Raw genomic sequence first — 26421 nt, 5'->3', positions numbered from 1 at the left:
TTTATGGACGGCTACTTTTGCACGGGCTTCCTTCCTTCCCACGAAGCTTTATCCGTTTCCGCCGCGCTCTCAGCCTTCTCCTGTATCTGGTCTTGTGTCCTGCTCGATCCCGCGCTTTGCCCGCGCGAGGGCAGCAACGCACAGACCAAACCTGGACCCAGCCACGAGTACCAGTACTTGGTGCGTGGACAGTCTGGCTATCATTCCTACAAGGCAAGCCAAGCAGTTGACGGTTTGACCTTCCAGGCTGTGAGACCGCGCACCTTAAAGGCGATATGAATCCCACATTGTTTCGCTCGGGAACCACCGCAATGCTCACACAGCATAGCGAGGTATCGAGTAGTGTAGCCTACTCTTGATGAAGGACCTCCCTACCGCGCACAGACGGACACATACACACACACGCACTCAATCTGTCCTGCACACGTACACACACGTACACACACGCAAGCACGGCCATTCTTCATACGATGACCGTTCGGAGCTTACATGGATACCCTAGACTGTGGCAGCAGACGGTGCCAATAGGAGACGTCGTCTCAGTAGGACGCAATCAAGTATCCCACAGCTGTGGGATACCAGCGTCGGCATGGGAGGTACGCTGCTGTGTCGGTACATCTTTCGCAGCGCCAACAGGGAAAGAAAAGGGCCGGAGCAAACAAGCGTGGAGGTGTGATTTGGTAGAGTGGTGGGCTGTGTCGTGTGAGTACGTAAATTGGTATGGTGTAGAGCAAGCTTGTGGGAGAGCCTGTGTCGCGCTGGAGGGGGTCAGCGTGGTGGCAGTGGTGCGGCGTGCGTGCGAGGGTGTTCGTTCTGTGTAGTAGTAGTGTTGTTTTGTGTTCCTGGGTGGGTGTTGTTTTGTGGTGTTAGTGTAATTTTTATCGTCAGTGTGCCCGAGCGGTCTAAGGGGGTAGACTCAAGTTCTACTGTGTTCGCACTCGTGGGTTCAAATCCCACCGCTGACATGTCTAGTCCGTTTCCTGGAGCCTGTGCGTTTCGCCTCGACTCGCTGCGTCAGTATTCGTGCTGCGTCACTATTTGTCGTTTATGGACGGCTACTTTTGCACGGGCTTCCTTCCTTCCCACGAAGCTTTATCCGTTTCCGCCGCGCTCTCAGCCTTCTCCTGTATCTGGTCTTGTGTCCTGCTCGATCCCGCGCTTTGCCCGCGCGAGGGCAGCAACGCACAGACCAAACCTGGACCCAGCCACGAGTACCAGTACTTGGTGCGTGGACAGTCTGGCTATCATTCCTACAAGTCAAGCCAAGCAGTTGACGGTTTGACCTTCCAGGCTGTGAGACCGCGCACCTTAAAGGCGATATGAATCCCACATTGTTTCGCTCGGGAACCACCGCAATGCTCACACAGCATAGCGAGGTATCGAGTAGTGTAGCCTACTCTTGATGAAGGACCTCCCTACCGCGCACAGACGGACACATACACACACACGCACTCAATCTGTCCTGCACACGTACACACACGTACACACACGCAAGCACGGCCATTCTTCATACGATGACCGTTCGGAGCTTACATGGATACCCTAGACTGTGGCAGCAGACGGTGCCAATAGGAGACGTCGTCTCAGTAGGACGCAATCAAGTATCCCACAGCTGTGGGATACCAGCGTCGGCATGGGAGGTACGCTGCTGTGTCGGTACATCTTTCGCAGCGCCAACAGGGAAAGAAAAGGGCCGGAGCAAACAAGCGTGGAGGTGTGATTTGGTAGAGTGGTGGGCTGTGTCGTGTGAGTACGTAAATTGGTATGGTGTAGAGCAAGCTTGTGGGAGAGCCTGTGTCGCGCTGGAGGAGATCAGCGTGGTGGCAGTGGTGCGGCGTGCGTGCGAGGGTGTTCGTTCTGTGTAGTAGTAGTGTTGTTTTGTGTTCCTGGGTGGGTGTTGTTTTGTGGTGTTAGTGTAATTTTTATCGTCAGTGTGCCCGAGCGGTCTAAGGGGGTAGACTCAAGTTCTACTGTGTTCGCACTCGTGGGTTCAAATCCCACCGCTGACAAGTCTAGTCCGTTTCCTGGAGCCTGTGCGTTTCGCCTCGACTCGCTGCGTCAGTATTCGTGCTGCGTCACTATTTGTCGTTTATGGACGGCTACTTTTGCACGGGCTTCCTTCCTTCCCACGAAGCTTTATCCGTTTCCGCCGCGCTCTCAGCCTTCTCCTGTATCTGGTCTTGTGTCCTGCTCGATCCCGCGCTTTGCCCGCGCGAGGGCAGCAACGCACACACCAAACCTGGACCCAGCCACGAGTACCAGTACTTGGTGCGTGGACAGTCTGGCTATCATTCCTACAAGTCAAGCCAAGCAGTTGACGGTTTGACCTTCCAGGCTGTGAGACCGCGCACCTTAAAGGCGATATGAATCCCACATTGTTTCGCTCGGGAACCACCGCAATGCTCACACAGCATAGCGAGGTATCGAGTAGTGTAGCCTACTCTTGATGAAGGACCTCCCTACCGCGCACAGACGGACACATACACACACACGCACTCAATCAGTCCTGCACACGTACACACGCGTATACACACGCAAGCACGGCCATTCTTCATACGATGACCGTTCGGAGCTTACATGGATACCCTAGACTGTGGCAGCAGACGGTGCCAATAGGAGACGTCGTCTCAGTAGGACGCAATCAAGTATCCCACAGCTGTGGGATACCAGCGTCGGCATGGGAGGTACGCTGCTGTGTCGGTACATCTTTCGCAGCGCCAACAGGGAAAGAAAAGGGCCGGAGCAAACAAGCGTGGAGGTGTGATTTGGTAGAGTGGTGGGCTGTGTCGTGTGAGTACGTAAATTGGTATGGTGTAGAGCAAGCTTGTGGGAGAGCCTGTGTCGCGCTGGAGGGGGTCAGCGTGGTGGCAGTGGTGCGGCGTGCGTGCGAGGGTGTTCGTTCTGTGTAGTAGTAGTGTTGTTTTGTGTTCCTGGGTGGGTGTTGTTTTGTGGTGTTAGTGTAATTTTTATCGTCAGTGTGCCCGAGCGGTCTAAGGGGGTAGACTCAAGTTCTACTGTGTTCGCACTCGTGGGTTCAAATCCCACCGCTGACAAGTCTAGTCCGTTTCCTGGAGCCTGTGCGTTTCGCCTCGACTCGCTGCGTCAGTATTCGTGCTGCGTCACTATTTGTCGTTTATGGACGGCTACTTTTGCACGGGCTTCCTTCCTTCCCACGAAGCTTTATCCGTTTCCGCCGCGCTCTCAGCCTTCTCCTGTATCTGGTCTTGTGTCCTGCTCGATCCCGCGCTTTGCCCGCGCGAGGGCAGCAACGCACACACCAAACCTGGACCCAGCCACGAGTACCAGTACTTGGTGCGTGGACAGTCTGGCTATCATTCCTACAAGTCAAGTCAAGCAGTTGACGGTTTGACCTTCCAGGCTGTGAGACCGCGCACCTTAAAGGCGATATGAATCCCACATTGTTTCGCTCGGGAACCACCGCAATGCTCACACAGCATAGCGAGGTATCGAGTAGTGTAGCCTACTCTTGATGAAGGACCTCCCTACCGCGCACAGACGGACACATACACACACACGCACTCAATCTGTCCTGCACACGTACACACACGTACACACACGCAAGCACGGCCATTCTTCATACGATGACCGTTCGGAGCTTACATGGATACCCTAGACTGTGGCAGCAGACGGTGCCAATAGGAGACGTCGTCTCAGTAGGACGCAATCAAGTATCCCACAGCTGTGGGATACCAGCGTCGGCATGGGAGGTACGCTGCTGTGTCGGTACATCTTTCGCAGCGCCAACAGGGAAAGAAAAGGGCCGGAGCAAACAAGCGTGGAGGTGTGATTTGGTAGAGTGGTGGGCTGTGTCGTGTGAGTACGTAAATTGGTATGGTGTAGAGCAAGCTCGTGGGAGAGCCTGTGTCGCGCTGGAGGGGGTCAGCGTGGTGGCAGTGGTGCGGCGTGCGTGCGAGGGTGTTCGTTCTGTGTAGTAGTAGTGTTGTTTTGTGTTCCTGGGTGGGTGTTGTTTTGTGGTGTTAGTGTAATTTTTATCGTCAGTGTGCCCGAGCGGTCTAAGGGGGTAGACTCAAGTTCTACTGTGTTCGCACTCGTGGGTTCAAATCCCACCGCTGACAAGTCTAGTCCGTTTCCTGGAGCCTGTGCGTTTCGCCTCGACTCGCTGCGTCAGTATTCGTGCTGCGTCACTATTTGTCGTTTATGGACGGCTACTTTTGCACGGGCTTCCTTCCTTCCCACGAAGCTTTATCCGTTTCCGCCGCGCTCTCAGCCTTCTCCTGTATCTGGTCTTGTGTCCTGCTCGATCCCGCGCTTTGCCCGCGCGAGGGCAGCAACGCACACACCAAACCTGGACCCAGCCACGAGTACCAGTACTTGGTGCGTGGACAGTCTGGCTATCATTCCTATAAGTCAAGCCAAGCAGTTGACGGTTTGACCTTCCAGGCTGTGAGACCGCGCACCTTAAAGGCGATATGAATCCCACATTGTTTCGCTCGGGAACCACCGCAATGCTCACACAGCATAGCGAGGTATCGAGTAGTGTAGCCTACTCTTGATGAAGGACCTCCCTACCGCGCACAGACGGACACATACACACACACGCACTCAATCTGTCCTGCACACGTACACACACGTACACACACGCAAGCACGGCCATTCTTCATACGATGACCGTTCGGAGCTTACATGGATACCCTAGACTGTGGCAGCAGACGGTGCCAATAGGAGACGTCGTCTCAGTAGGACGCAATCAAGTATCCCACAGCTGTGGGATACCAGCGTCGGCATGGGAGGTACGCTGCTGTGTCGGTACATCTTTCGCAGCGCCAACAGGGAAAGAAAAGGGCCGGAGCAAACAAGCGTGGAGGTGTGATTTGGTAGAGTGGTGGGCTGTGTCGTGTGAGTACGTAAATTGGTATGGTGTAGAGCAAGCTTGTGGGAGAGCCTGTGTCGCGCTGGAGGGGGTCAGCATGGTGGCAGTGGTGCGGCGTGCGTGCGAGGGTGTTCGTTCTGTGTAGTAGTAGTGTTGTTTTGTGTTCCTGGGTGGGTGTTGTTTTGTGGTGTTAGTGTAATTTTTATCGTCAGTGTGCCCGAGCGGTCTAAGGGGGTAGACTCAAGTTCTACTGTGTTCGCACTCGTGGGTTCAAATCCCACCGCTGACAAGTCTAGTCCGTTTCCTGGAGCCTGTGCGTTTCGCCTCGACTCGCTGCGTCAGTATTCGTGCTGCGTCACTATTTGTCGTTTATGGACGGCTACTTTTGCACGGGCTTCCTTCCTTCCCACGAAGCTTTATCCGTTTCCGCCGCGCTCTCAGCCTTCTCCTGTATCTGGTCTTGTGTCCTGCTCGATCCCGCGCTTTGCCCGCGCGAGGGCAGCAACGCACAGACCAAACCTGGACCCAGCCACGAGTACCAGTACTTGGTGCGTGGACAGTCTGGCTATCATTCCTACAAGTCAAGCCAAGCAGTTGACGGTTTGACCTTCCAGGCTGTGAGACCGCGCACCTTAAAGGCGATATGAATCCCACATTGTTTCGCTCGGGAACCACCGCAATGCTCACACAGCATAGCGAGGTATCGAGTAGTATAGCCTACTCTTGATGAAGGACCTCCCTACCGCGCACAGACGGACACACACACACACACGCACTCAATCAGTCCTGCACACGTACACACACGTACACACACGCAAGCACGGCCATTCTTCATACGATGACCGTTCGGAGCTTACATGGATACCCTAGACTGTGGCAGCAGACGGTGCCAATAGGAGACGTCGTCTCAGTAGGACGCAATCAAGTATCCCACAGCTGTGGGATACCAGCGTCGGCATGGGAGGTACGCTGCTGTGTCGGTACATCTTTCGCAGCGCCAACAGGGAAAGAAAAGGGCCGGAGCAAACAAGCGTGGAGGTGTGATTTGGTAGAGTGGTGGGCTGTGTCGTGTGAGTGCGTAAATTGGTATGGTGTAGAGCAAGCTTGTGGGAGAGCCTGTGTCGCGCTGGAGGAGATCAGCGTGGTGGCAGTGGTGCGGCGTGCGTGCGAGGGTGTTCGTTCTGTGTAGTAGTAGTGTTGTTTTGTGTTCCTGGGTGGGTGTTGTTTTGTGGTGTTAGTGTAATTTTTATCGTCAGTGTGCCCGAGCGGTCTAAGGGGGTAGACTCAAGTTCTACTGTGTTCGCACTCGTGGGTTCAAATCCCACCGCTGACAAGTCTAGTCCGTTTCCTGGAGCCTGTGCGTTTCGCCTCGACTCGCTGCGTCAGTATTCGTGCTGCGTCACTATTTGTCGTTTATGGACGGCTACTTTTGCACGGGCTTCCTTCCTTCCCACGAAGCTTTATCCGTTTCCGCCGCGCTCTCAGCCTTCTCCTGTATCTGGTCTTGTGTCCTGCTCGATCCCGCGCTTTGCCCGCGCGAGGGCAGCAACGCACAGACCAAACCTGGACCCAGCCACGAGTACCAGTACTTGGTGCGTGGACAGTCTGGCTATCATTCCTACAAGTCAAGCCAAGCAGTTGACGGTTTGACCTTCCAGGCTGTGAGACCGCGCACCTTAAAGGCGATATGAATCCCACATTGTTTCGCTCGGGAACCACCGCAATGCTCACACAGCATAGCGAGGTATCGAGTAGTATAGCCTACTCTTGATGAAGGACCTCCCTACCGCGCACAGACGGACACACACACACACACGCACTCAATCAGTCCTGCACACGTACACACACGTACACACACGCAAGCACGGCCATTCTTCATACGATGACCGTTCGGAGCTTACATGGATACCCTAGACTGTGGCAGCAGACGGTGCCAATAGGAGACGTCGTCTCAGTAGGACGCAATCAAGTATCCCACAGCTGTGGGATACCAGCGTCGGCATGGGAGGTACGCTGCTGTGTCGGTACATCTTTCGCAGCGCCAACAGGGAAAGAAAAGGGCCGGAGCAAACAAGCGTGGAGGTGTGATTTGGTAGAGTGGTGGGCTGTGTCGTGTGAGTACGTAAATTGGTATGGTGTAGAGCAAGCTTGTGGGAGAGCCTGTGTCGCGCTGGAGGGGGTCAGCATGGTGGCAGTGGTGCGGCGTGCGTGCGAGGGTGTTCGTTCTGTGTAGTAGTAGTGTTGTTTTGTGTTCCTGGGTGGGTGTTGTTTTGTGGTGTTAGTGTAATTTTTATCGTCAGTGTGCCCGAGCGGTCTAAGGGGGTAGACTCAAGTTCTACTGTGTTCGCACTCGTGGGTTCAAATCCCACCGCTGACAAGTCTAGTCCGTTTCCTGGAGCCTGTGCGTTTCGCCTCGACTCGCTGCGTCAGTATTCGTGCTGCGTCACTATTTGTCGTTTATGGACGGCTACTTTTGCACGGGCTTCCTTCCTTCCCACGAAGCTTTATCCGTTTCCGCCGCGCTCTCAGCCTTCTCCTGTATCTGGTCTTGTGTCCTGCTCGATCCCGCGCTTTGCCCGCGCGAGGGCAGCAACGCACACACCAAACCTGGACCCAGCCACGAGTACCAGTACTTGGTGCGTGGACAGTCTGGCTATCATTCCTACAAGTCAAGTCAAGCAGTTGACGGTTTGACCTTCCAGGCTGTGAGACCGCGCACCTTAAAGGCGATATGAATCCCACATTGTTTCGCTCGGGAACCACCGCAATGCTCACACAGCATAGCGAGGTATCGAGTAGTGTAGCCTACTCTTGATAAAGGACCTCCCTACCGCGCACAGACGGACACATACACACACACGCACTCAATCAGTCCTGCACACGTACACACGCGTATACACACGCAAGCACGGCCATTCTTCATACGATGACCGTTCGGAGCTTACATGGATACCCTAGACTGTGGCAGCAGACGGTGCCAATAGGAGACGTCGTCTCAGTAGGACGCAATCAAGTATCCCACAGCTGTGGGATACCAGCGTCGGCATGGGAGGTACGCTGCTGTGTCGGTACATCTTTCGCAGCGCCAACAGGGAAAGAAAAGGGCCGGAGCAAACAAGCGTGGAGGTGTGATTTGGTAGAGTGGTGGGCTGTGTCGTGTGAGTACGTAAATTGGTATGGTGTAGAGCAAGCTTGTGGGAGAGCCTGTGTCGCGCTGGAGGGGGTCAGCGTGGTGGCAGTGGTGCGGCGTGCGTGCGAGGGTGTTCGTTCTGTGTAGTAGTAGTGTTGTTTTGTGTTCCTGGGTGGGTGTTGTTTTGTGGTGTTAGTGTAATTTTTATCGTCAGTGTGCCCGAGCGGTCTAAGGGGGTAGACTCAAGTTCTACTGTGTTCGCACTCGTGGGTTCAAATCCCACCGCTGACAAGTCTAGTCCGTTTCCTGGAGCCTGTGCGTTTCGCCTCGACTCGCTGCGTCAGTATTCGTGCTGCGTCACTATTTGTCGTTTATGGACGGCTACTTTTGCACGGGCTTCCTTCCTTCCCACGAAGCTTTATCCGTTTCCGCCGCGCTCTCAGCCTTCTCCTGTATCTGGTCTTGTGTCCTGCTCGATCCCGCGCTTTGCCCGCGCGAGGGCAGCAACGCACAGACCAAACCTGGACCCAGCCACGAGTACCAGTACTTGGTGCGTGGACAGTCTGGCTATCATTCCTACAAGTCAAGCCAAGCAGTTGACGGTTTGACCTTCCAGGCTGTGAGACCGCGCACCTTAAAGGCGATATGAATCCCACATTGTTTCGCTCGGGAACCACCGCAATGCTCACACAGCATAGCGAGGTATCGAGTAGTGTAGCCTACTCTTGATGAAGGACCTCCCTACCGCGCACAGACGGACACATACACACACACGCACTCAATCAGTCCTGCACACGTACACACGCGTATACACACGCAAGCACGGCCATTCTTCATACGATGACCGTTCGGAGCTTACATGGATACCCTAGACTGTGGCAGCAGACGGTGCCAATAGGAGACGTCGTCTCAGTAGGACGCAATCAAGTATCCCACAGCTGTGGGATACCAGCGTCGGCATGGGAGGTACGCTGCTGTGTCGGTACATCTTTCGCAGCGCCAACAGGGAAAGAAAAGGGCCGGAGCAAACAAGCGTGGAGGTGTGATTTGGTAGAGTGGTGGGCTGTGTCGTGTGAGTACGTAAATTGGTATGGTGTAGAGCAAGCTTGTGGGAGAGCCTGTGTCGCGCTGGAGGAGATCAGCGTGGTGGCAGTGGTGCGGCGTGCGTGCGAGGGTGTTCGTTCTGTGTAGTAGTAGTGTTGTTTTGTGTTCCTGGGTGGGTGTTGTTTTGTGGTGTTAGTGTAATTTTTATCGTCAGTGTGCCCGAGCGGTCTAAGGGGGTAGACTCAAGTTCTACTGTGTTCGCACTCGTGGGTTCAAATCCCACCGCTGACAAGTCTAGTCCGTTTCCTGGAGCCTGTGCGTTTCGCCTCGACTCGCTGCGTCAGTATTCGTGCTGCGTCACTATTTGTCGTTTATGGACGGCTACTTTTGCACGGGCTTCCTTCCTTCCCACGAAGCTTTATCCGTTTCCGCCGCGCTCTCAGCCTTCTCCTGTATCTGGTCTTGTGTCCTGCTCGATCCCGCGCTTTGCCCGCGCGAGGGCAGCAACGCACAGACCAAACCTGGACCCAGCCACGAGTACCAGTACTTGGTGCGTGGACAGTCTGGCTATCATTCCTACAAGTCAAGCCAAGCAGTTGACGGTTTGACCTTCCAGGCTGTGAGACCGCGCACCTTAAAGGCGATATGAATCCCACATTGTTTCGCTCGGGAACCACCGCAATGCTCACACAGCATAGCGAGGTATCGAGTAGTGTAGCCTACTCTTGATGAAGGACCTCCCTACCGCGCACAGACGGACACATACACACACACGCACTCAATCTGTCCTGCACACGTACACACACGTACACACACGCAAGCACGGCCATTCTTCATACGATGACCGTTCGGAGCTTACATGGATACCCTAGACTGTGGCAGCAGACGGTGCCAATAGGAGACGTCGTCTCAGTAGGACGCAATCAAGTATCCCACAGCTGTGGGATACCAGCGTCGGCATGGGAGGTACGCTGCTGTGTCGGTACATCTTTCGCAGCGCCAACAGGGAAAGAAAAGGGCCGGAGCAAACAAGCGTGGAGGTGTGATTTGGTAGAGTGGTGGGCTGTGTCGTGTGAGTACGTAAATTGGTATGGTGTAGAGCAAGCTTGTGGGAGAGCCTGTGTCGCGCTGGAGGAGATCAGCGTGGTGGCAGTGGTGCGGCGTGCGTGCGAGGGTGTTCGTTCTGTGTAGTAGTAGTGTTGTTTTGTGTTCCTGGGTGGGTGTTGTTTTGTGGTGTTAGTGTAATTTTTATCGTCAGTGTGCCCGAGCGGTCTAAGGGGGTAGACTCAAGTTCTACTGTGTTCGCACTCGTGGGTTCAAATCCCACCGCTGACAAGTCTAGTCCGTTTCCTGGAGCCTGTGCGTTTCGCCTCGACTCGCTGCGTCAGTATTCGTGCTGCGTCACTATTTGTCGTTTATGGACGGCTACTTTTGCACGGGCTTCCTTCCTTCCCACGAAGCTTTATCCGTTTCCGCCGCGCTCTCAGCCTTCTCCTGTATCTGGTCTTGTGTCCTGCTCGATCCCGCGCTTTGCCCGCGCGAGGGCAGCAACGCACACACCAAACCTGGACCCAGCCACGAGTACCAGTACTTGGTGCGTGGACAGTCTGGCTATCATTCCTACAAGTCAAGCCAAGCAGTTGACGGTTTGACCTTCCAGGCTGTGAGACCGCGCACCTTAAAGGCGATATGAATCCCACATTGTTTCGCTCGGGAACCACCGCAATGCTCACACAGCATAGCGAGGTATCGAGTAGTGTAGCCTACTCTTGATGAAGGACCTCCCTACCGCGCACAGACGGACACATACACACACACGCACTCAATCTGTCCTGCACACGTACACACACGTACACACACGCAAGCACGGCCATTCTTCATACGATGACCGTTCGGAGCTTACATGGATACCCTAGACTGTGGCAGCAGACGGTGCCAATAGGAGACGTCGTCTCAGTAGGACGCAATCAAGTATCCCACAGCTGTGGGATACCAGCGTCGGCATGGGAGGTACGCTGCTGTGTCGGTACATCTTTCGCAGCGCCAACAGGGAAAGAAAAGGGCCGGAGCAAACAAGCGTGGAGGTGTGATTTGGTAGAGTGGTGGGCTGTGTCGTGTGAGTACGTAAATTGGTATGGTGTAGAGCAAGCTTGTGGGAGAGCCTGTGTCGCGCTGGAGGGGGTCAGCATGGTGGCAGTGGTGCGGCGTGCGTGCGAGGGTGTTCGTTCTGTGTAGTAGTAGTGTTGTTTTGTGTTCCTGGGTGGGTGTTGTTTTGTGGTGTTAGTGTAATTTTTATCGTCAGTGTGCCCGAGCGGTCTAAGGGGGTAGACTCAAGTTCTACTGTGTTCGCACTCGTGGGTTCAAATCCCACCGCTGACAAGTCTAGTCCGTTTCCTGGAGCCTGTGCGTTTCGCCTCGACTCGCTGCGTCAGTATTCGTGCTGCGTCACTATTTGTCGTTTATGGACGGCTACTTTTGCACGGGCTTCCTTCCTTCCCACGAAGCTTTATCCGTTTCCGCCGCGCTCTCAGCCTTCTCCTGTATCTGGTCTTGTGTCCTGCTCGATCCCGCGCTTTGCCCGCGCGAGGGCAGCAACGCACAGACCAAACCTGGACCCAGCCACGAGTACCAGTACTTGGTGCGTGGACAGTCTGGCTATCATTCCTACAAGTCAAGCCAAGCAGTTGACGGTTTGACCTTCCAGGCTGTGAGACCGCGCACCTTAAAGGCGATATGAATCCCACATTGTTTCGCTCGGGAACCACCGCAATGCTCACACAGCATAGCGAGGTATCGAGTAGTGTAGCCTACTCTTGATGAAGGACCTCCCTACCGCGCACAGACGGACACATACACACACACGCACTCAATCAGTCCTGCACACGTACACACACGTACACACACGCAAGCACGGCCATTCTTCATACGATGACCGTTCGGAGCTTACATGGATACCCTAGACTGTGGCAGCAGACGGTGCCAATAGGAGACGTCGTCTCAGTAGGACGCAATCAAGTATCCCACAGCTGTGGGATACCAGCGTCGGCATGGGAGGTACGCTGCTGTGTCGGTACATCTTTCGCAGCGCCAACAGGGAAAGAAAAGGGCCGGAGCAAACAAGCGTGGAGGTGTGATTTGGTAGAGTGGTGGGCTGTGTCGTGTGAGTGCGTAAATTGGTATGGTGTAGAGCAAGCTTGTGGGAGAGCCTGTGTCGCGCTGGAGGAGATCAGCGTGGTGGCAGTGGTGCGGCGTGCGTGCGAGGGTGTTCGTTCTGTGTAGTAGTAGTGTTGTTTTGTGTTCCTGGGTGGGTGTTGTTTTGTGGTGTTAGTGTAATTTTTATCGTCAGTGTGCCCGAGCGGTCTAAGGGGGTAGACTCAAGTTCTACTGTGTTCGCACTCGTGGGTTCAAATCCCACCGCTGACAAGTCTAGTCCGTTTCCTGGAGCCTGTGCGTTTCGCCTCGACTCGCTGCGTCAGTATTCGTGCTGCGTCACTATTTGTCGTTTATGGACGGCTACTTTTGCACGGGCTTCCTTCCTTCCCACGAAGCTTTATCCGTTTCCGCCGCGCTCTCAGCCTTCTCCTGTATCTGGTCTTGTGTCCTGCTCGATCCCGCGCTTTGCCCGCGCGAGGGCAGCAACGCACAGACCAAACCTGGACCCAGCCACGAGTACCAGTACTTGGTGCGTGGACAGTCTGGCTATCATTCCTACAAGTCAAGCCAAGCAGTTGACGGTTTGACCTTCCAGGCTGTGAGACCGCGCACCTTAAAGGCGATATGAATCCCACATTGTTTCGCTCGGGAACCACCGCAATGCTCACACAGCATAGCGAGGTATCGAGTAGTATAGCCTACTCTTGATGAAGGACCTCCCTACCGCGCACAGACGGACACATACACACACACGCACTCAATCAGTCCTGCACACGTACACACACGTACACACACGCAAGCACGGCCATTCTTCATACGATGACCGTTCGGAGCTTACATGGATACCCTAGACTGTGGCAGCAGACGGTGCCAATAGGAGACGTCGTCTCAGTAGGACGCAATCAAGTATCCCACAGCTGTGGGATACCAGCGTCGGCATGGGAGGTACGCTGCTGTGTCGGTACATCTTTCGCAGCGCCAACAGGGAAAGAAAAGGGCCGGAGCAAACAAGCGTGGAGGTGTGATTTGGTAGAGTGGTGGGCTGTGTCGTGTGAGTGCGTAAATTGGTATGGTGTAGAGCAAGCTTGTGGGAGAGCCTGTGTCGCGCTGGAGGAGATCAGCGTGGTGGCAGTGGTGCGGCGTGCGTGCGAGGGTGTTCGTTCTGTGTAGTAGTAGTGTTGTTTTGTGTTCCTGGGTGGGTGTTGTTTTGTGGTGTTAGTGTAATTTTTATCGTCAGTGTGCCCGAGCGGTCTAAGGGGGTAGACTCAAGTTCTACTGTGTTCGCACTCGTGGGTTCAAATCCCACCGCTGACAAGTCTAGTCCGTTTCCTGGAGCCTGTGCGTTTCGCCTCGACTCGCTGCGTCAGTATTCGTGCTGCGTCACTATTTGTCGTTTATGGACGGCTACTTTTGCACGGGCTTCCTTCCTTCCCACGAAGCTTTATCCGTTTCCGCCGCGCTCTCAGCCTTCTCCTGTATCTGGTCTTGTGTCCTGCTCGATCCCGCGCCTTGCCCGCGCGAGGGCAGCAACGCACAGACCAAACCTGGACCCAGCCACGAGTACCAGTACTTGGTGCGTGGACAGTCTGGCTGTAATGGGCCTACCTTGGCTCACTACTACGGCTTACACGTATGCGCACGTGTATGAGGAAGCGTAGGTTTGTTTTACTTGAGTTAAGTATACTCGAGATCCACGAGTATACTTTAAACAAGATAAAGACTCCAAGTAGCGGGTTTTGGTAAAAGATGAGAACTGCTATTTTTGTTTTATGTTTCTGACTTCCTCTAAATGTAATATTCTAAACTAGGAATCTGCCAACGGCTGGTTGGCAGGATTCTGCTAACATGCAAGGCACTCATTGGCTAAAAGATGCTGCTTTCAGCCAATAGGAATCCTAAATGTGTATGGACCACCCGTCGTGGTGGTCGTAAGTGTATGTAGCCATTGGTGTACCTTACACCAAGGTCGAGGAAGTGTTCAAACCTCTAATAGACATCGCATCTGTTAGAGTAACAAGTGACTGCAGCCACTTGTGCGTGTAACCCCGTTACACCATCCCCCCGTCAACCACCATTGACCGCTTGGTCAATGCGTGACGTTGAAGAGAGCGCGCTCGTAATGGAACGAGCGCGTCGAAGTTGAAGACCGCTGGCGCAGCAGCGGAGAACCTCTCTGCTGCTGAGTAGCATGCGCGGCAACGTGCGAAGCGCGTCGCTGCCGCGGGGGCAGGACCCACAGCCTGCCCTTGAAGTGGCTTCGGGCGCTGTTGTTAACAACAGCGCTCGTATCACTTTCCAGCGTGTAGCGCATGGTGGGCTTCGTACGCCCTCACCATGTCCGGGACGTCTTCGAGCAAGACGTTCCGCGGCTCGCATGTATCTTGGTTGGGAGGGAATCCTCTCCAACGGATACGAAAACGAACTGATTGCCTGTTCGTTCTCGGGATACTGTGACCAACAATCCGCTCAACTATCCATCGAGTTGAGCCGTGTGCGTCACGAATTGGCGGCGGTGGTGGTGGAAACACGCCTCGTGTGTGGTCAACTAGGTGTTGACCCTGATCTCGCGACTCCCCACGACCGAGTTCCGGTCGTGGAGTAGTTCCAGAGCGCTGGTTTCGGCCCTCTGAAGTATCCTCAGGTTGCGGCGGCCTCCCAGGCCGCCTCGATCGTTCCGGCCGAGCTGGACCATCAGCTCGACCCGCTGCTCCAGCGCGACTTCGCGCTGGTGAGGATGACGGCTTCCGCCGAGTCTTCTGCTTCGGTTCAGCCGAGCTAGGTAGCTCGTACTGCAGGTATGGCTTCAGCCGTCCGACGTAGAACGTCGGATGGAGGCGCATACTAGACGGTATGTCCAGTGTGTAGGCGTTGCCGTGCCGTGCCAGCACAGTGAACGGCCCGATGAAGCGCGGAGCGAGCTTGCTCGCCCCGAAGTCGGAAACAGCATGTTTAGGCAGGTTTTGAGTAGCTAACAAAACCAATGAACCCTTCTTGAATTCATTTGTGTTGCCCCTGCCAACGTTGTCTGCGTTCAGCTTCTGTCGATCAACAGAAGCTGCAATAGCGTCTTGGACAAACCGAATGACGGCTTGTCTGCGCTGCAAGAAGTTGATTGCGTCCGAGCTGAACTCGTTCAGCTCGTTTCCAGCAGTAGGACCGGCCTCTGCGTTCGTCTTCGCGGTGTCTGTGCCCTGCACAGACCCGTTCTTCTTCTTCTTCTTCTTCTTCTTCTTCTTCTTCTTCTTCTTCTTCTTCTTCTTCTTCTTCTTCTTGCTCTTGTCGACGTCTGTGCCCTGCACAGACGCGTGCTTCTTCTTCTTGCGCGCAGTCGCGGCTGACACTGTGCAAGTGTCAGCGGCATTCTGCGGCTGCTGTGTTGCAGTCGTAGATCCTCCCCCACTTAAGGAAGGAGCCACCATCCCGAGTAGACTCGGGAGGCGTGGGTGCCTCATGGCATTCACGTAGAACGGTGTATGCCCGGTCGAGGCATGCACCGAGTTGTTGATGGCGAACTCCGCCATCGGCAGGCACTCGCTCCAGTGTTGGAACGAGTGAGCGTAGCTCTTAAGCACGTCTACGAGCACGCGGTTCACGCGCTCGGTCTGCCCGTCCGTCTGCGGATGGTCCGCAGTCGACATCGAAAGTTGACCCCCAAGAAGTGTAAATACTTCTTGCCAAAGGTGTGCAGTGAAGCGCGGGTCCCGATCCGACACAATGTCGATCGGCATGCCATGGTGTTTGAAAACCATGTCAACGAACAGACGCGCCGTCTGCTTCGCAGTCACTTCAGCGGGTACCGCAGCAAGATGTACCATCTTGCTGAAGCGGTCAACAAAGACCACAACGCCCGTGTTCCTCTGGCTGTCCGGGGGAAGACCGAACACGAAGTCCAAAGACATGGACTGCCAACACTCCGACGGAGTCGGTAGTGACTGCAAGGGAGCCTGCGCCAAAGGCGCAGGCTTCACATGTTGACAAACCTCGCAAGCACGGACGTACTTGCGCACCCATTTGTACTGGTGGGCCCAGTAGAAGTCTCGCGTGAGAAGAAGGTATGTCTTCTCACGGCCCGGATGCCCCGCAGTCGGTGCATCGTGATACTCGTACATGATCCTGAGTCGCAGGTCATGGTCATTGGGCACGACAACGCGGTCCGCGTTGTCGTCGACTGCACTGTAGAGTAATAACCCGTCGTGCACCTGGTAACGGTGTGCACGAGCACGAAGATGCTTCGGCAGCTTCTGACGAGCTTGATCAGAAGGCGCTGAGCCGTAGGCCAGCAAGAGCTTCGCGTCCGCGTCGTGCGCGTACGCGACCTTCACGTCGTCCAACAGTGACGACGTCGGGGTGCTCGATCGCATGGCGTCAATGGCATTGACGTCGGCATCAGTCGTGGCGTAGTCAGGTCGACGCGAGAGCGCGTCGGCCACCACATTGAGTATTCCGGGTTTGTACTCAACCCGGAAGTTATACTCTGCGAAGAATGAGAGCCATCTCGCCATCCGTTGCGAGATGTGCGGCGACTTCACAGCCGTCCGCAGTGACGCGTGGTCCGTATAGACCACGAACGGTTTGCTTCCGAGTAGATACACTCGGAACTTCGCGAGTGCGTACTTCATGGCAAGGAGTTCCTTGTCATGCACCGGGTAGTTGCGCTCAGCTGGCTTCAGCTGACGCGATTGGTAGTAGACGTCACGATCACGGCCCTCGTGATCGTGCTGCATCAACGCACATCCAATTGCGAAGTCGGATGCGTCACACAACGTGGAATGGGCGATCTTGGTCGGCCACCGCCAAGATCGGCGCCTCAGTCAAGCCCCGCTTGACTGCATCGAAGGCCTGCTGACACTCAGCAGTCCAAATCCACTCGGCGTCCTTCTTCAGGAGCTGTGACAGCGGGCGTATCATGCCCGCGTAGCCCTTCACGTACTTGCACAAGTACGTGGCCAAGCCAAGGAACTGCCGCAGTTCCTTGACGTTCGACGGCGTCGGCCACTCATTGGTCACTCTGACCTTCTCAGGGTCTGGGCGGACACCGTTCTTCCCAACGAGACACCCGAGCACGGGTATCTCGCTCGCCCCGAAGATACACTTCTTTAGGTTCGCATAGAGCTTGTGCTTGCGCATGAGCGCAAGCAGCTTCCGGAGATGCACCTTGTGCATCTCAACATCGCTCATCCCGTCCGCAGTCCGGCTGTGGACGAACACATCGTCGAAGTAGCTCGGTGCAAAGTCGCGCACCGAGCGCAACAAGTGCGTCACGCACCTGTTGAAGGTCGCAGGGGCGTTCTTCAGACCCTGCGGCATCACGAAACTCAGGGAAACGCGCCTCAAGACGTCGTTGCAGGACCAGAGATTCAGGAGTATCGCTGATCTAGAGTACGCTCTGGAACAGGACGAAGAGGTCTGGGCTCGCAGCGACCATGATGCTCCGCCACCCAGAGTTCGTGACTTTCGTGCCGACAACATGCTTCAGGGGCGTTTCAAGCCGAAGCGTGCAGGACGTGCGTACGTGACTAGAGGCAATGTCTCTGACTCTGAGTCGGATGAAGACCCTGAAATTCACGCGCGTTTCAAGGAAATCACGGACGAACCTAGAGTTTCAGCCCGAAGTGCGAGCGCGAATTCAGGGTCAACTCGTGAGATCTCTGGAGAAGAAGCTTCTATGCCTAGCGCTGGGAGTTTGGCGAGTATGAAGGGTGCCGAGTGGACTCAGACGCTGACGAACGAGGTCTGTCGCGTGATGGATAACATGGGATGGCGTCCACCGAACGCTCAACCAGGACCGAACGCGAACTCTGGATTCCGTTCCCCTCGCCGCGAAAACCCGAATTGGGACAAGTTCTGCGAGAAGTGCGGCAAGTGGGGGCACCCAGAGGAAAACTGCTGGAAAGACGTGAAGTGTGATCGCTGCCTGGAAGTGGGCCATCCGACTCACTTGTGTCGCGCGCAACCATGCGAGAACTGTGGCAAACTGCATCTCGGGAAACCGTGTGAAGACTGGAAGACACTGGAAGGTGTGAAGAAACTCGCCCGCCAAGGTGCACTGAAGGACATGCCGAGCCAAATCCTGGATAAACTCCTGGGTGGCGAAGCAAACTCTGGGAGGCCGTCAAACCAATAAGCCTGCTGGGTGGGGACCCAGTACGCGCCGGGCTGAAGAAGGCCCCAGAGTTATGTGTTCTAGTGTATGTAGGCCCGGAGCTGAGAACAAGAACCCAAGATAACCAACAATGCATGACTACTTTGACTCAGGATTTCATGACTTCCCCTGAAAATCAGCATCCTGAACAAGCGAACTCTGGGTCGGTGAACTCTGAAGAAATTGTGGAGTACAAGCTGAACCCTGGAGAGCGCTACGGATGGTGGGAAAACAATGATCCTGACCCAAAGAAACGTGATGTGGCGATGGTGCATGGTGCTGTGAACGACTGCCGGACGAGAGTTTTCCTGGATACCGGTGCGACTGTGAATACTGTGAGCTTCGACTTAGCGCGTAAGCTCGGACTCACACTCAAGTCGCACAAGCAAACCAAGGTGTCTGGCATGGGAGGCGTTCCGACGTACATCGGTGCCAGTGCTCAGGTGAAGATTACTCTCGGTTCGAGGGTGATATATCTCCTGGATGTCTGGATTGCTAACATCGGCGAAGGGATCGAAGTACTTCTGGGTATGAGTTTCATGTTTGCAGCTGGAGTGAGGATCAGTGTTCGCGAAGGTCTCGTGACACTTCCGGATGAAGAGGCGATCATGATGTGTGGATGGACTCCAGAAGATCGCCTGGGTGTCGACATGCCCATGGAAACCACAGGTAGTTGGTACCTGTCCCCTGGGGAAACCAAGGTGGTGAAGATTTCGTATGGACCGACGAACCCACAGCGTGAAGTTGTGTGGGCAGGACGAGGTGACCGCTGGGTAACGCACCTGATTTACGCTGCGAGATCCTGGCCGGTCGCTGTGAAGGTGGTCAACATCTCGGACAAGGACGTCTGGATTCACAACAGAACGCCGGTCGCCCGAATCGTGGAGTATGGCTTCTTCCCACGTGCCGGACGCTTTGTGCGCCCTGGTTCTTTTGCGTACCGGGAGTGGCAGACTCTTATTCTGGAGAGTGTTCAGTCGCGGGAGGGCAGACTTCGTGAAACCAAGGTGTCTGGCATGGGAGGCGTTCCGACGTACATCGGTGCCAGTGCTCAGGTGAAGATTACTCTCGGTTCGAGGGTGATATATCTCCTGGATGTCTGGATTGCTAACATCGGCGAAGGGATCGAAGTACTTCTGGGTATGAGTTTCATGTTTGCAGCTGGAGTGAGGATCAGTGTTCGCGAAGGTCTCGTGACACTTCCGGATGAAGAGGCGATCATGATGTGTGGATGGACTCCAGAAGATCGCCTGGGTGTCGACATGCCCATGGAAACCACAGGTAGTTGGTACCTGGCCCCTGGGGAAACCAAGGTGGTGAAGATTTCGTATGGACCGACGAACCCACAGCGTGAAGTTGTGTGGGCAGGACGAGGTGACCGCTGGGTAACGCACCTGATTTACGCTGCGAGATCCTGGCCGGTCGCTGTGAAGGTGGTCAACATCTCGGACAAGGACGTCTGGATTCACAACAGAACGCCGGTCGCCCGAATCGTGGAGTATGGCTTCTTCCCACGTGCCGGACGCTTTGTGCGCCCTGGTTCTTTTGCGTACCGGGAGTGGCAGACTCTTATTCTGGAGAGTGTTCAGTCGCGGGAGGGCAGACTTCGTGAAACCAAGGTGTCTGGCATGGGAGGCATTCCGACGTACATCGGTGCCAGTGCTCAGGTGAAGATTACTCTCGGTTCGAGGGTGATATATCTCCTGGATGTCTGGATTGCTAACATCGGCGAAGGGATCGAAGTACTTCTGGGTATGAGTTTCATGTTTGCAGCTGGAGTGAGGATCAGTGTTCGCGAAGGTCTCGTGACACTTCCGGATGAAGAGGCGATCATGATGTGTGGATGGACTCCAGAAGATCGCCTGGGTGTCGACATGCCCATGGAAACCACAGGTAGTTGGTACCTGGCCCCTGGGGAAACCAAGGTGGTGAAGATTTCGTATGGACCGACGAACCCACAGCGTGAAGTTGTGTGGGCAGGACGAGGTGACCGCTGGGTAACGCACCTGATTTACGCTGCGAGATCCTGGCCGGTCGCTGTGAAGGTGGTCAACATCTCGGACAAGGACGTCTGGATTCACAACAGAACGCCGGTCGCCCGAATCGTGGAGTATGGCTTCTTCCCACGTGCCGGACGCTTTGTGTGCCCTGGTTCTTTTGCGTACCGGGAGTGGCAGACTCTTATTCTGGAGAGTGTTCAGTCGCGGGAGTGCAGACTTCGTGAAACCAAGGTGTCTGGCATGGGAGGCGTTCCGACGTACATCGGTGCCAGTGCTCAGGTGAAGATTACTCTCGGTTCGAGGGTGATATATCTCCTGGATGTCTGGATTGCTAACATCGGCGAAGGGATCGAAGTACTTCTGGGTATGAGTTTCATGTTTGCAGCTGGAGTGAGGATCAGTGTTCGCGAAGGTCTCGTGACACTTCCGGATGAAGAGGCGATCATGATGTGTGGATGGACTCCAGAAGATCGCCTGGGTGTCGACATGCCCATGGAAACCACAGGTAGTTGGTACCTGGCCCCTGGGGAAACCAAGGTGGTGAAGATTTCGTATGGACCGACGAACCCACAGCGTGAAGTTGTGTGGGCAGGACGAGGTGACCGCTGGGTAACGCACCTGATTTACGCTGCGAGATCCTGGCCGGTCGCTGTGAAGGTGGTCAACATCTCGGACAAGGACGTCTGGATTCACAACAGAACGCCGGTCGCCCGAATCGTGGAGTATGGCTTCTTCCCACGTGCCGGACGCTTTGTGCGCCCTGGTTCTTTTGCGTACCGGGAGTGGCAGACTCTTATTCTGGAGAGTGTTCAGTCGCGGGAGGGCAGACTTCGTCAAACTAACGTGTCTGGCATGGGAGGCGTTCCGACGTACATCGGTGCCAGTGCTCAGGTGAAGATTACTCTCGGTTCGAGGGTGATATATCTCCTGGATGTCTGGATTGCTAACATCGGCGAAGGGATCGAAGTACTTCTGGGTATGAGTTTCATGTTTGCAGCTGGAGTGAGGATCAGTGTTCGCGAAGGTCTCGTGACACTTCCGGATGAAGAGGCGATCATGATGTGTGGATGGACTCCAGAAGATCGCCTGGGTGTCGACATGCCCATGGAAACCACAGGTAGTTGGTACCTGGCCCCTGGGGAAACCAAGGTGGTGAAGATTTCGTATGGACCGACGAACCCACAGCGTGAAGTTGTGTGGGCAGGACGAGGTGACCGCTGGGTAACGCACCTGATTTACGCTGCGAGATCCTGGCCGGTCGCTGTGAAGGTGGTCAACATCTCGGACAAGGACGTCTGGATTCACAACAGAACGCCGGTCGCCCGAATCGTGGAGTATGGCTTCTTCCCACGTGCCGGACGCTTTGTGCGCCCTGGTTCTTTTGCGTACCGGGAGTGGCAGACTCTTATTCTGGAGAGTGTTCAGTCGCGGGAGGGCAGACTTCGTGAAACCAAGGTGTCTGGCATGGGAGGCGTTCCGACGTACATCGGTGCCAGTGCTCAGGTGAAGATTACTCTCGGTTCGAGGGTGATATATCTCCTGGATGTCTGGATTGCTAACATCGGCGAAGGGATCGAAGTACTTCTGGGTATGAGTTTCATGTTTGCAGCTGGAGTGAGGATCAGTGTTCGCGAAGGTCTCGTGACACTTCCGGATGAAGAGGCGATCATGATGTGTGGATGGACTCCAGAAGATCGCCTGGGTGTCGACATGCCCATGGAAACCACAGGTAGTTGGTACCTGGCCCCTGGGGAAACCAAGGTGGTGAAGATTTCGTATGGACCGACGAACCCACAGCGTGAAGTTGTGTGGGCAGGACGAGGTGACCGCTGGGTAACGCACCTGATTTACGCTGCGAGATCCTGGCCGGTCGCTGTGAAGGTGGTCAACATCTCGGACAAGGACGTCTGGATTCACAACAGAACGCCGGTCGCCCGAATCGTGGAGTATGGCTTCTTCCCACGTGCCGGACGCTTTGTGCGCCCTGGTTCTTTTGCGTACCGGGAGTGGCAGACTCTTATTCTGGAGAGTGTTCAGTCGCGGGAGGGCAGACTTCGTGAAACCAAGGTGTCTGGCATGGGAGGCATTCCGACGTACATCGGTGCCAGTGCTCAGGTGAAGATTACTCTCGGTTCGAGGGTGATATATCTCCTGGATGTCTGGATTGCTAACATCGGCGAAGGGATCGAAGTACTTCTGGGTATGAGTTTCATGTTTGCAGCTGGAGTGAGGATCAGTGTTCGCGAAGGTCTCGTGACACTTCCGGATGAAGAGGCGATCATGATGTGTGGATGGACTCCAGAAGATCGCCTGGGTGTCGACATGCCCATGGAAACCACAGGTAGTTGGTACCTGGCCCCTGGGGAAACCAAGGTGGTGAAGATTTCGTATGGACCGACGAACCCACAGCGTGAAGTTGTGTGGGCAGGACGAGGTGACCGCTGGGTAACGCACCTGATTTACGCTGCGAGATCCTGGCCGGTCGCTGTGAAGGTGGTCAACATCTCGGACAAGGACGTCTGGATTCACAACAGAACGCCGGTCGCCCGAATCGTGGAGTATGGCTTCTTCCCACGTGCCGGACGCTTTGTGCGCCCTGGTTCTTTTGCGTACCGGGAGTGGCAGACTCTTATTCTGGAGAGTGTTCAGTCGCGGGAGGGCAGACTTCGTGAAACCAAGGTGTCTGGCATGGAAGGCGTTCCGACGTACATCGGTGCCAGTGCTCAGGTGAAGATTACTCTCGGTTCGAGGGTGATATATCTCCTGGATGTCTGGATTGCTAACATCGGCGAAGGGATCGAAGTACTTATGGGTATGAGTTTCATGTTTGCAGCTGGAGTGAGGATCAGTGTTCGCGAAGGTCTCGTGACACTTCCGGATGAAGAGGCGATCATGATGTGTGGATGGACTCCAGAAGATCGCCTGGGTGTCGACATGCCCATGGAAACCACAGGTAGTTGGTACCTGGCCCCTGGGGAAACCAAGGTGGTGAAGATTTCGTATGGACCGACGAACCCACAGCGTGAAGTTGTGTGGGCAGGACGAGGTGACCGCTGGGTAACGCACCTGATTTACGCTGCGAGATCCTGGCCGGTCGCTGTGAAGGTGGTCAACATCTCGGACAAGGACGTCTGGATTCACAACAGAACGCCGGTCGCCCGAATCGTGGAGTATGGCTTCTTCCCACGTGCCGGACGCTTTGTGCGCCCTGGTTCTTTTGCGTACCGGGAGTGGCAGACTCTTATTCTGGAGAGTGTTCAGTCGCGGGAGGGCAGACTTCGTGTCTGGCATGGGAGGCGTACCGACGTACATCGGTGCCAGTGCTCAGGTGAAGATTACTCTCGGTTCGAGGGTGATATATCTCCTGGATGTCTGGATTGCTAACATCGGCGAAGGGATCGAAGTACTTCTGGGTATGAGTTTCATGTTTGCAGCTGGAGTGAGGATCAGTGTTCGCGAAGGTCTCGTGACACTTCCGGATGAAGAGGCGATCATGATGTGTGGATGGACTCCAGAAGATCGCCTGGGTGTCGACATGCCCATGGAAACCACAGGTAGTTGGTACCTGGCCCCTGGGGAAACCAAGGTGGTGAAGATTTCGTATGGACCGACGAACCCACAGCGTGAAGTTGTGTGGGCAGGACGAGGTGACCGCTGGGTAACGCACCTGATTTACGCTGCGAGATCCTGGCCGGTCGCTGTGAAGGTGGTCAACATCTCGGACAAGGACGTCTGGATTCACAACAGAACGCCGGTCGCCCGAATCGTGGAGTATGGCTTCTTCCCACGTGCCGGACGCTTTGTGTGCCCTGGTTCTTTTGCGGACCGGGAGTGGCAGACTCTTATTCTGGAGAGTGTTCAGTCGCGGGAGGGCAGACTTCGTGTCTGGCATGGGAGGCGTTCCGACGTACATCGGTGCCAGTGCTCAGGTGAAGATTACTCTCGGTTCGAGGGTGATATATCTCCTGGATGTCTGGATTGCTAACATCGGCGAAGGGATCGAAGTACTTCTGGGTATGAGTTTCATGTTTGCAGCTGGAGTGAGGATCAGTGTTCGCGAAGGTCTCGTGACACTTCCGGATGAAGAGGCGATCATGATGTGTGGATGGACTCCAGAAGATCGCCTGGGTGTCGACATGCCCATGGAAACCACAGGTAGTTGGTACCTGGCCCCTGGGGAAACCAAGGTGGTGAAGATTTCGTATGGACCGACGAACCCACAGCGTGAAGTTGTGTGGGCAGGACGAGGTGACCGCTGGGTAACGCACCTGATTTACGCTGCGAGATCCTGGCCGGTCGCTGTGAAGGTGGTCAACATCTCGGACAAGGACGTCTGGATTCACAACAGAACGCCGGTCGCCCGAATCGTGGAGTATGGCTTCTTCCCACGTGCCGGACGCTTTGTGTGCCCTGGTTCTTTTGCGTACCGGGAGTGGCAGACTCTTATTCTGGAGAGTGTTCAGTCGCGGGAGGGCAGACTTCGTGAAACCAAGGTGTCTGGCATGGGAAGCGTTCCGACGTACATCGGTGCCAGTGCTCAGGTGAAGATTACTCTCGGTTCGAGGGTGATATATCTCCTGGATGTCTGGATTGCTAACATCGGCGAAGGGATCGAAGTACTTCTGGGTATGAGTTTCATGTTTGCAGCTGGAGTGAGGATCAGTGTTCGCGAAGGTCTCGTGACACTTCCGGATGAAGAGGCGATCATGATGTGTGGATGGACTCCTGAAGATCGCCTGGGTGTCGTCATGCCCATGGAAACCACAGGTAGTTGGTACCTGGCCCCTGGGGAAACCAAGGTGGTGAAGATTTCGTATGGACCGACGAACCCACAGCGTGAAGTTGTGTGGGCAGGACGAGGTGACCGCTGGGTAACGCACCTGATTTACGCTGCGAGATCCTGGCCGGTCGCTGTGAAGGTGGTCAACATCTCGGACAAGGACGTCTGGATTCACAACAGAACGCCGGTCGCCCGAATCGTGGAGTATGGCTTCTTCCCACGTGCCGGACGCTTTGTGCGCCCTGGTTCTTTTGCGTACCGGGAGTGGCAGACTCTTATTCTGGAGAGTGTTCAGTCGCGGGAGGGCAGACTTCGTGAAACCAAGGTGTCTGGCATGGGAGGCGTTCCGACGTACATCGGTGCCAGTGCTCAGGTGAAGATTACTCTCGGTTCGAGGGTGATATATCTCCTGGATGTCTGGATTGCTAACATCGGCGAAGGGATCGAAGTACTTCTGGGTATGAGTTTCATGTTTGCAGCTGGAGTGAGGATCAGTGTTCGCGAAGGTCTCGTGACACTTCCGGATGAAGAGGCGATCATGATGTGTGGATGGACTCCAGAAGATCGCCTGGGTGTCGACATGCCCATGGAAACCACAGGTAGTTGGTACCTCCTGGCCCCTGGGGAAACCAAGGTGGTGAAGATTTCGTATGGACCGACGAACCCACAGCGTGAAGTTGTGTGGGCAGGACGAGGTGACCGCTGGGTAACGCACCTGATTTACGCTGCGAGATCCTGGCCGGTCGCTGTGAAGGTGGTCAACATCTCGGACAAGGACGTCTGGATTCACAACAGAACGCCGGTCGCCCGAATCGTGGAGTATGGCTTCTTCCCACGTGCCGGAGTGGCAGACTCTTATTCTGGAGAGTGTTCAGTCGCGGGAGGGCAGACTTCGTGAAACCAAGGTGTCTGGCATGGGAAGCGTTCCGACGTACATCGGTGCCAGTGCTCAGGTGAAGATTACTCTCGGTTCGAGGGTGATATATCTCCTGGATGTCTGGATTGCTAACATCGGCGAAGGGATCGAAGTACTTATGGGTATGAGTTTCATGTTTGCAGCTGGAGTGAGGATCAGTGTTCGCGAAGGTCTCGTGACACTTCCGGATGAAGAGGCGATCATGATGTGTGGATGGACTCCTGAAGATCGCCTGGGTGTCGTCATGCCCATGGAAACCACAGGTAGTTGGTACCTCCTGGCCCCTGGGGAAACCAAGGTGGTGAAGATTTCGTATGGACCGACGAACCCACAGCGTGAAGTTGTGTGGGCAGGACGAGGTGACCGCTGGGTAACGCACCTGATTTACGCTGCGAGATCCTGGC

The 26421-nt window shown here is 55.1% G+C and overlaps 1 protein-coding gene and 13 non-coding genes across 14 annotated transcripts; 13 read left to right on the top strand and 1 right to left on the bottom strand.

The window, feature by feature from the left end:
* Positions 1 to 379: 379 nt before the first annotated feature.
* PHYSODRAFT_384082 (hypothetical protein) lies at positions 380 to 12977 on the bottom strand (the record flags this gene model as incomplete). The annotated part of the gene is made up of 9 exons (XM_009522934.1): positions 380 to 413; positions 2464 to 2549; positions 3525 to 3593; positions 5607 to 5681; positions 6651 to 6725; positions 9779 to 9857; positions 10827 to 10901; positions 11860 to 11945; positions 12915 to 12977. Coding segments are annotated over 9 exons (642 nt in total), but the record flags the coding sequence as incomplete, so codon positions are not given.
* PHYSODRAFT_t458 lies at positions 884 to 965 on the top strand. Its single transcript has one exon. It is a non-coding gene; the product is annotated as a tRNA-Leu (tRNA).
* On the top strand, positions 1928 to 2009 carry PHYSODRAFT_t459. The gene has a single exon. It is a non-coding gene; the product is annotated as a tRNA-Leu (tRNA).
* PHYSODRAFT_t460 lies at positions 2972 to 3053 on the top strand. The gene has a single exon. It is a non-coding gene; the product is annotated as a tRNA-Leu (tRNA).
* Positions 4016 to 4097, top strand: PHYSODRAFT_t461. Its single transcript has one exon. It is a non-coding gene; the product is annotated as a tRNA-Leu (tRNA).
* PHYSODRAFT_t462 lies at positions 5060 to 5141 on the top strand. Its single transcript has one exon. It is a non-coding gene; the product is annotated as a tRNA-Leu (tRNA).
* On the top strand, positions 6104 to 6185 carry PHYSODRAFT_t463. The gene has a single exon. It is a non-coding gene; the product is annotated as a tRNA-Leu (tRNA).
* On the top strand, positions 7148 to 7229 carry PHYSODRAFT_t464. Its single transcript has one exon. It is a non-coding gene; the product is annotated as a tRNA-Leu (tRNA).
* PHYSODRAFT_t465 lies at positions 8192 to 8273 on the top strand. The gene has a single exon. It is a non-coding gene; the product is annotated as a tRNA-Leu (tRNA).
* On the top strand, positions 9236 to 9317 carry PHYSODRAFT_t466. The gene has a single exon. It is a non-coding gene; the product is annotated as a tRNA-Leu (tRNA).
* PHYSODRAFT_t467 lies at positions 10280 to 10361 on the top strand. The gene has a single exon. It is a non-coding gene; the product is annotated as a tRNA-Leu (tRNA).
* PHYSODRAFT_t468 lies at positions 11324 to 11405 on the top strand. Its single transcript has one exon. It is a non-coding gene; the product is annotated as a tRNA-Leu (tRNA).
* PHYSODRAFT_t469 lies at positions 12368 to 12449 on the top strand. Its single transcript has one exon. It is a non-coding gene; the product is annotated as a tRNA-Leu (tRNA).
* Positions 12978 to 13411: 434 nt separating the features above from the next.
* Positions 13412 to 13493, top strand: PHYSODRAFT_t470. The gene has a single exon. It is a non-coding gene; the product is annotated as a tRNA-Leu (tRNA).
* The last annotated feature ends 12928 nt before the right edge of the window (positions 13494 to 26421 follow it).

This window comes from Phytophthora sojae, assembly GCF_000149755.1.
Source record: "Phytophthora sojae unplaced genomic scaffold PHYSOscaffold_2, whole genome shotgun sequence".
Classification (NCBI taxonomy): Eukaryota; Oomycota; class Peronosporomycetes; order Peronosporales; family Peronosporaceae; genus Phytophthora; species Phytophthora sojae.
The sequence above is the reverse complement of the archived record's forward strand: the minus strand, read 5'-3'. Positions and strand labels throughout refer to the sequence as shown.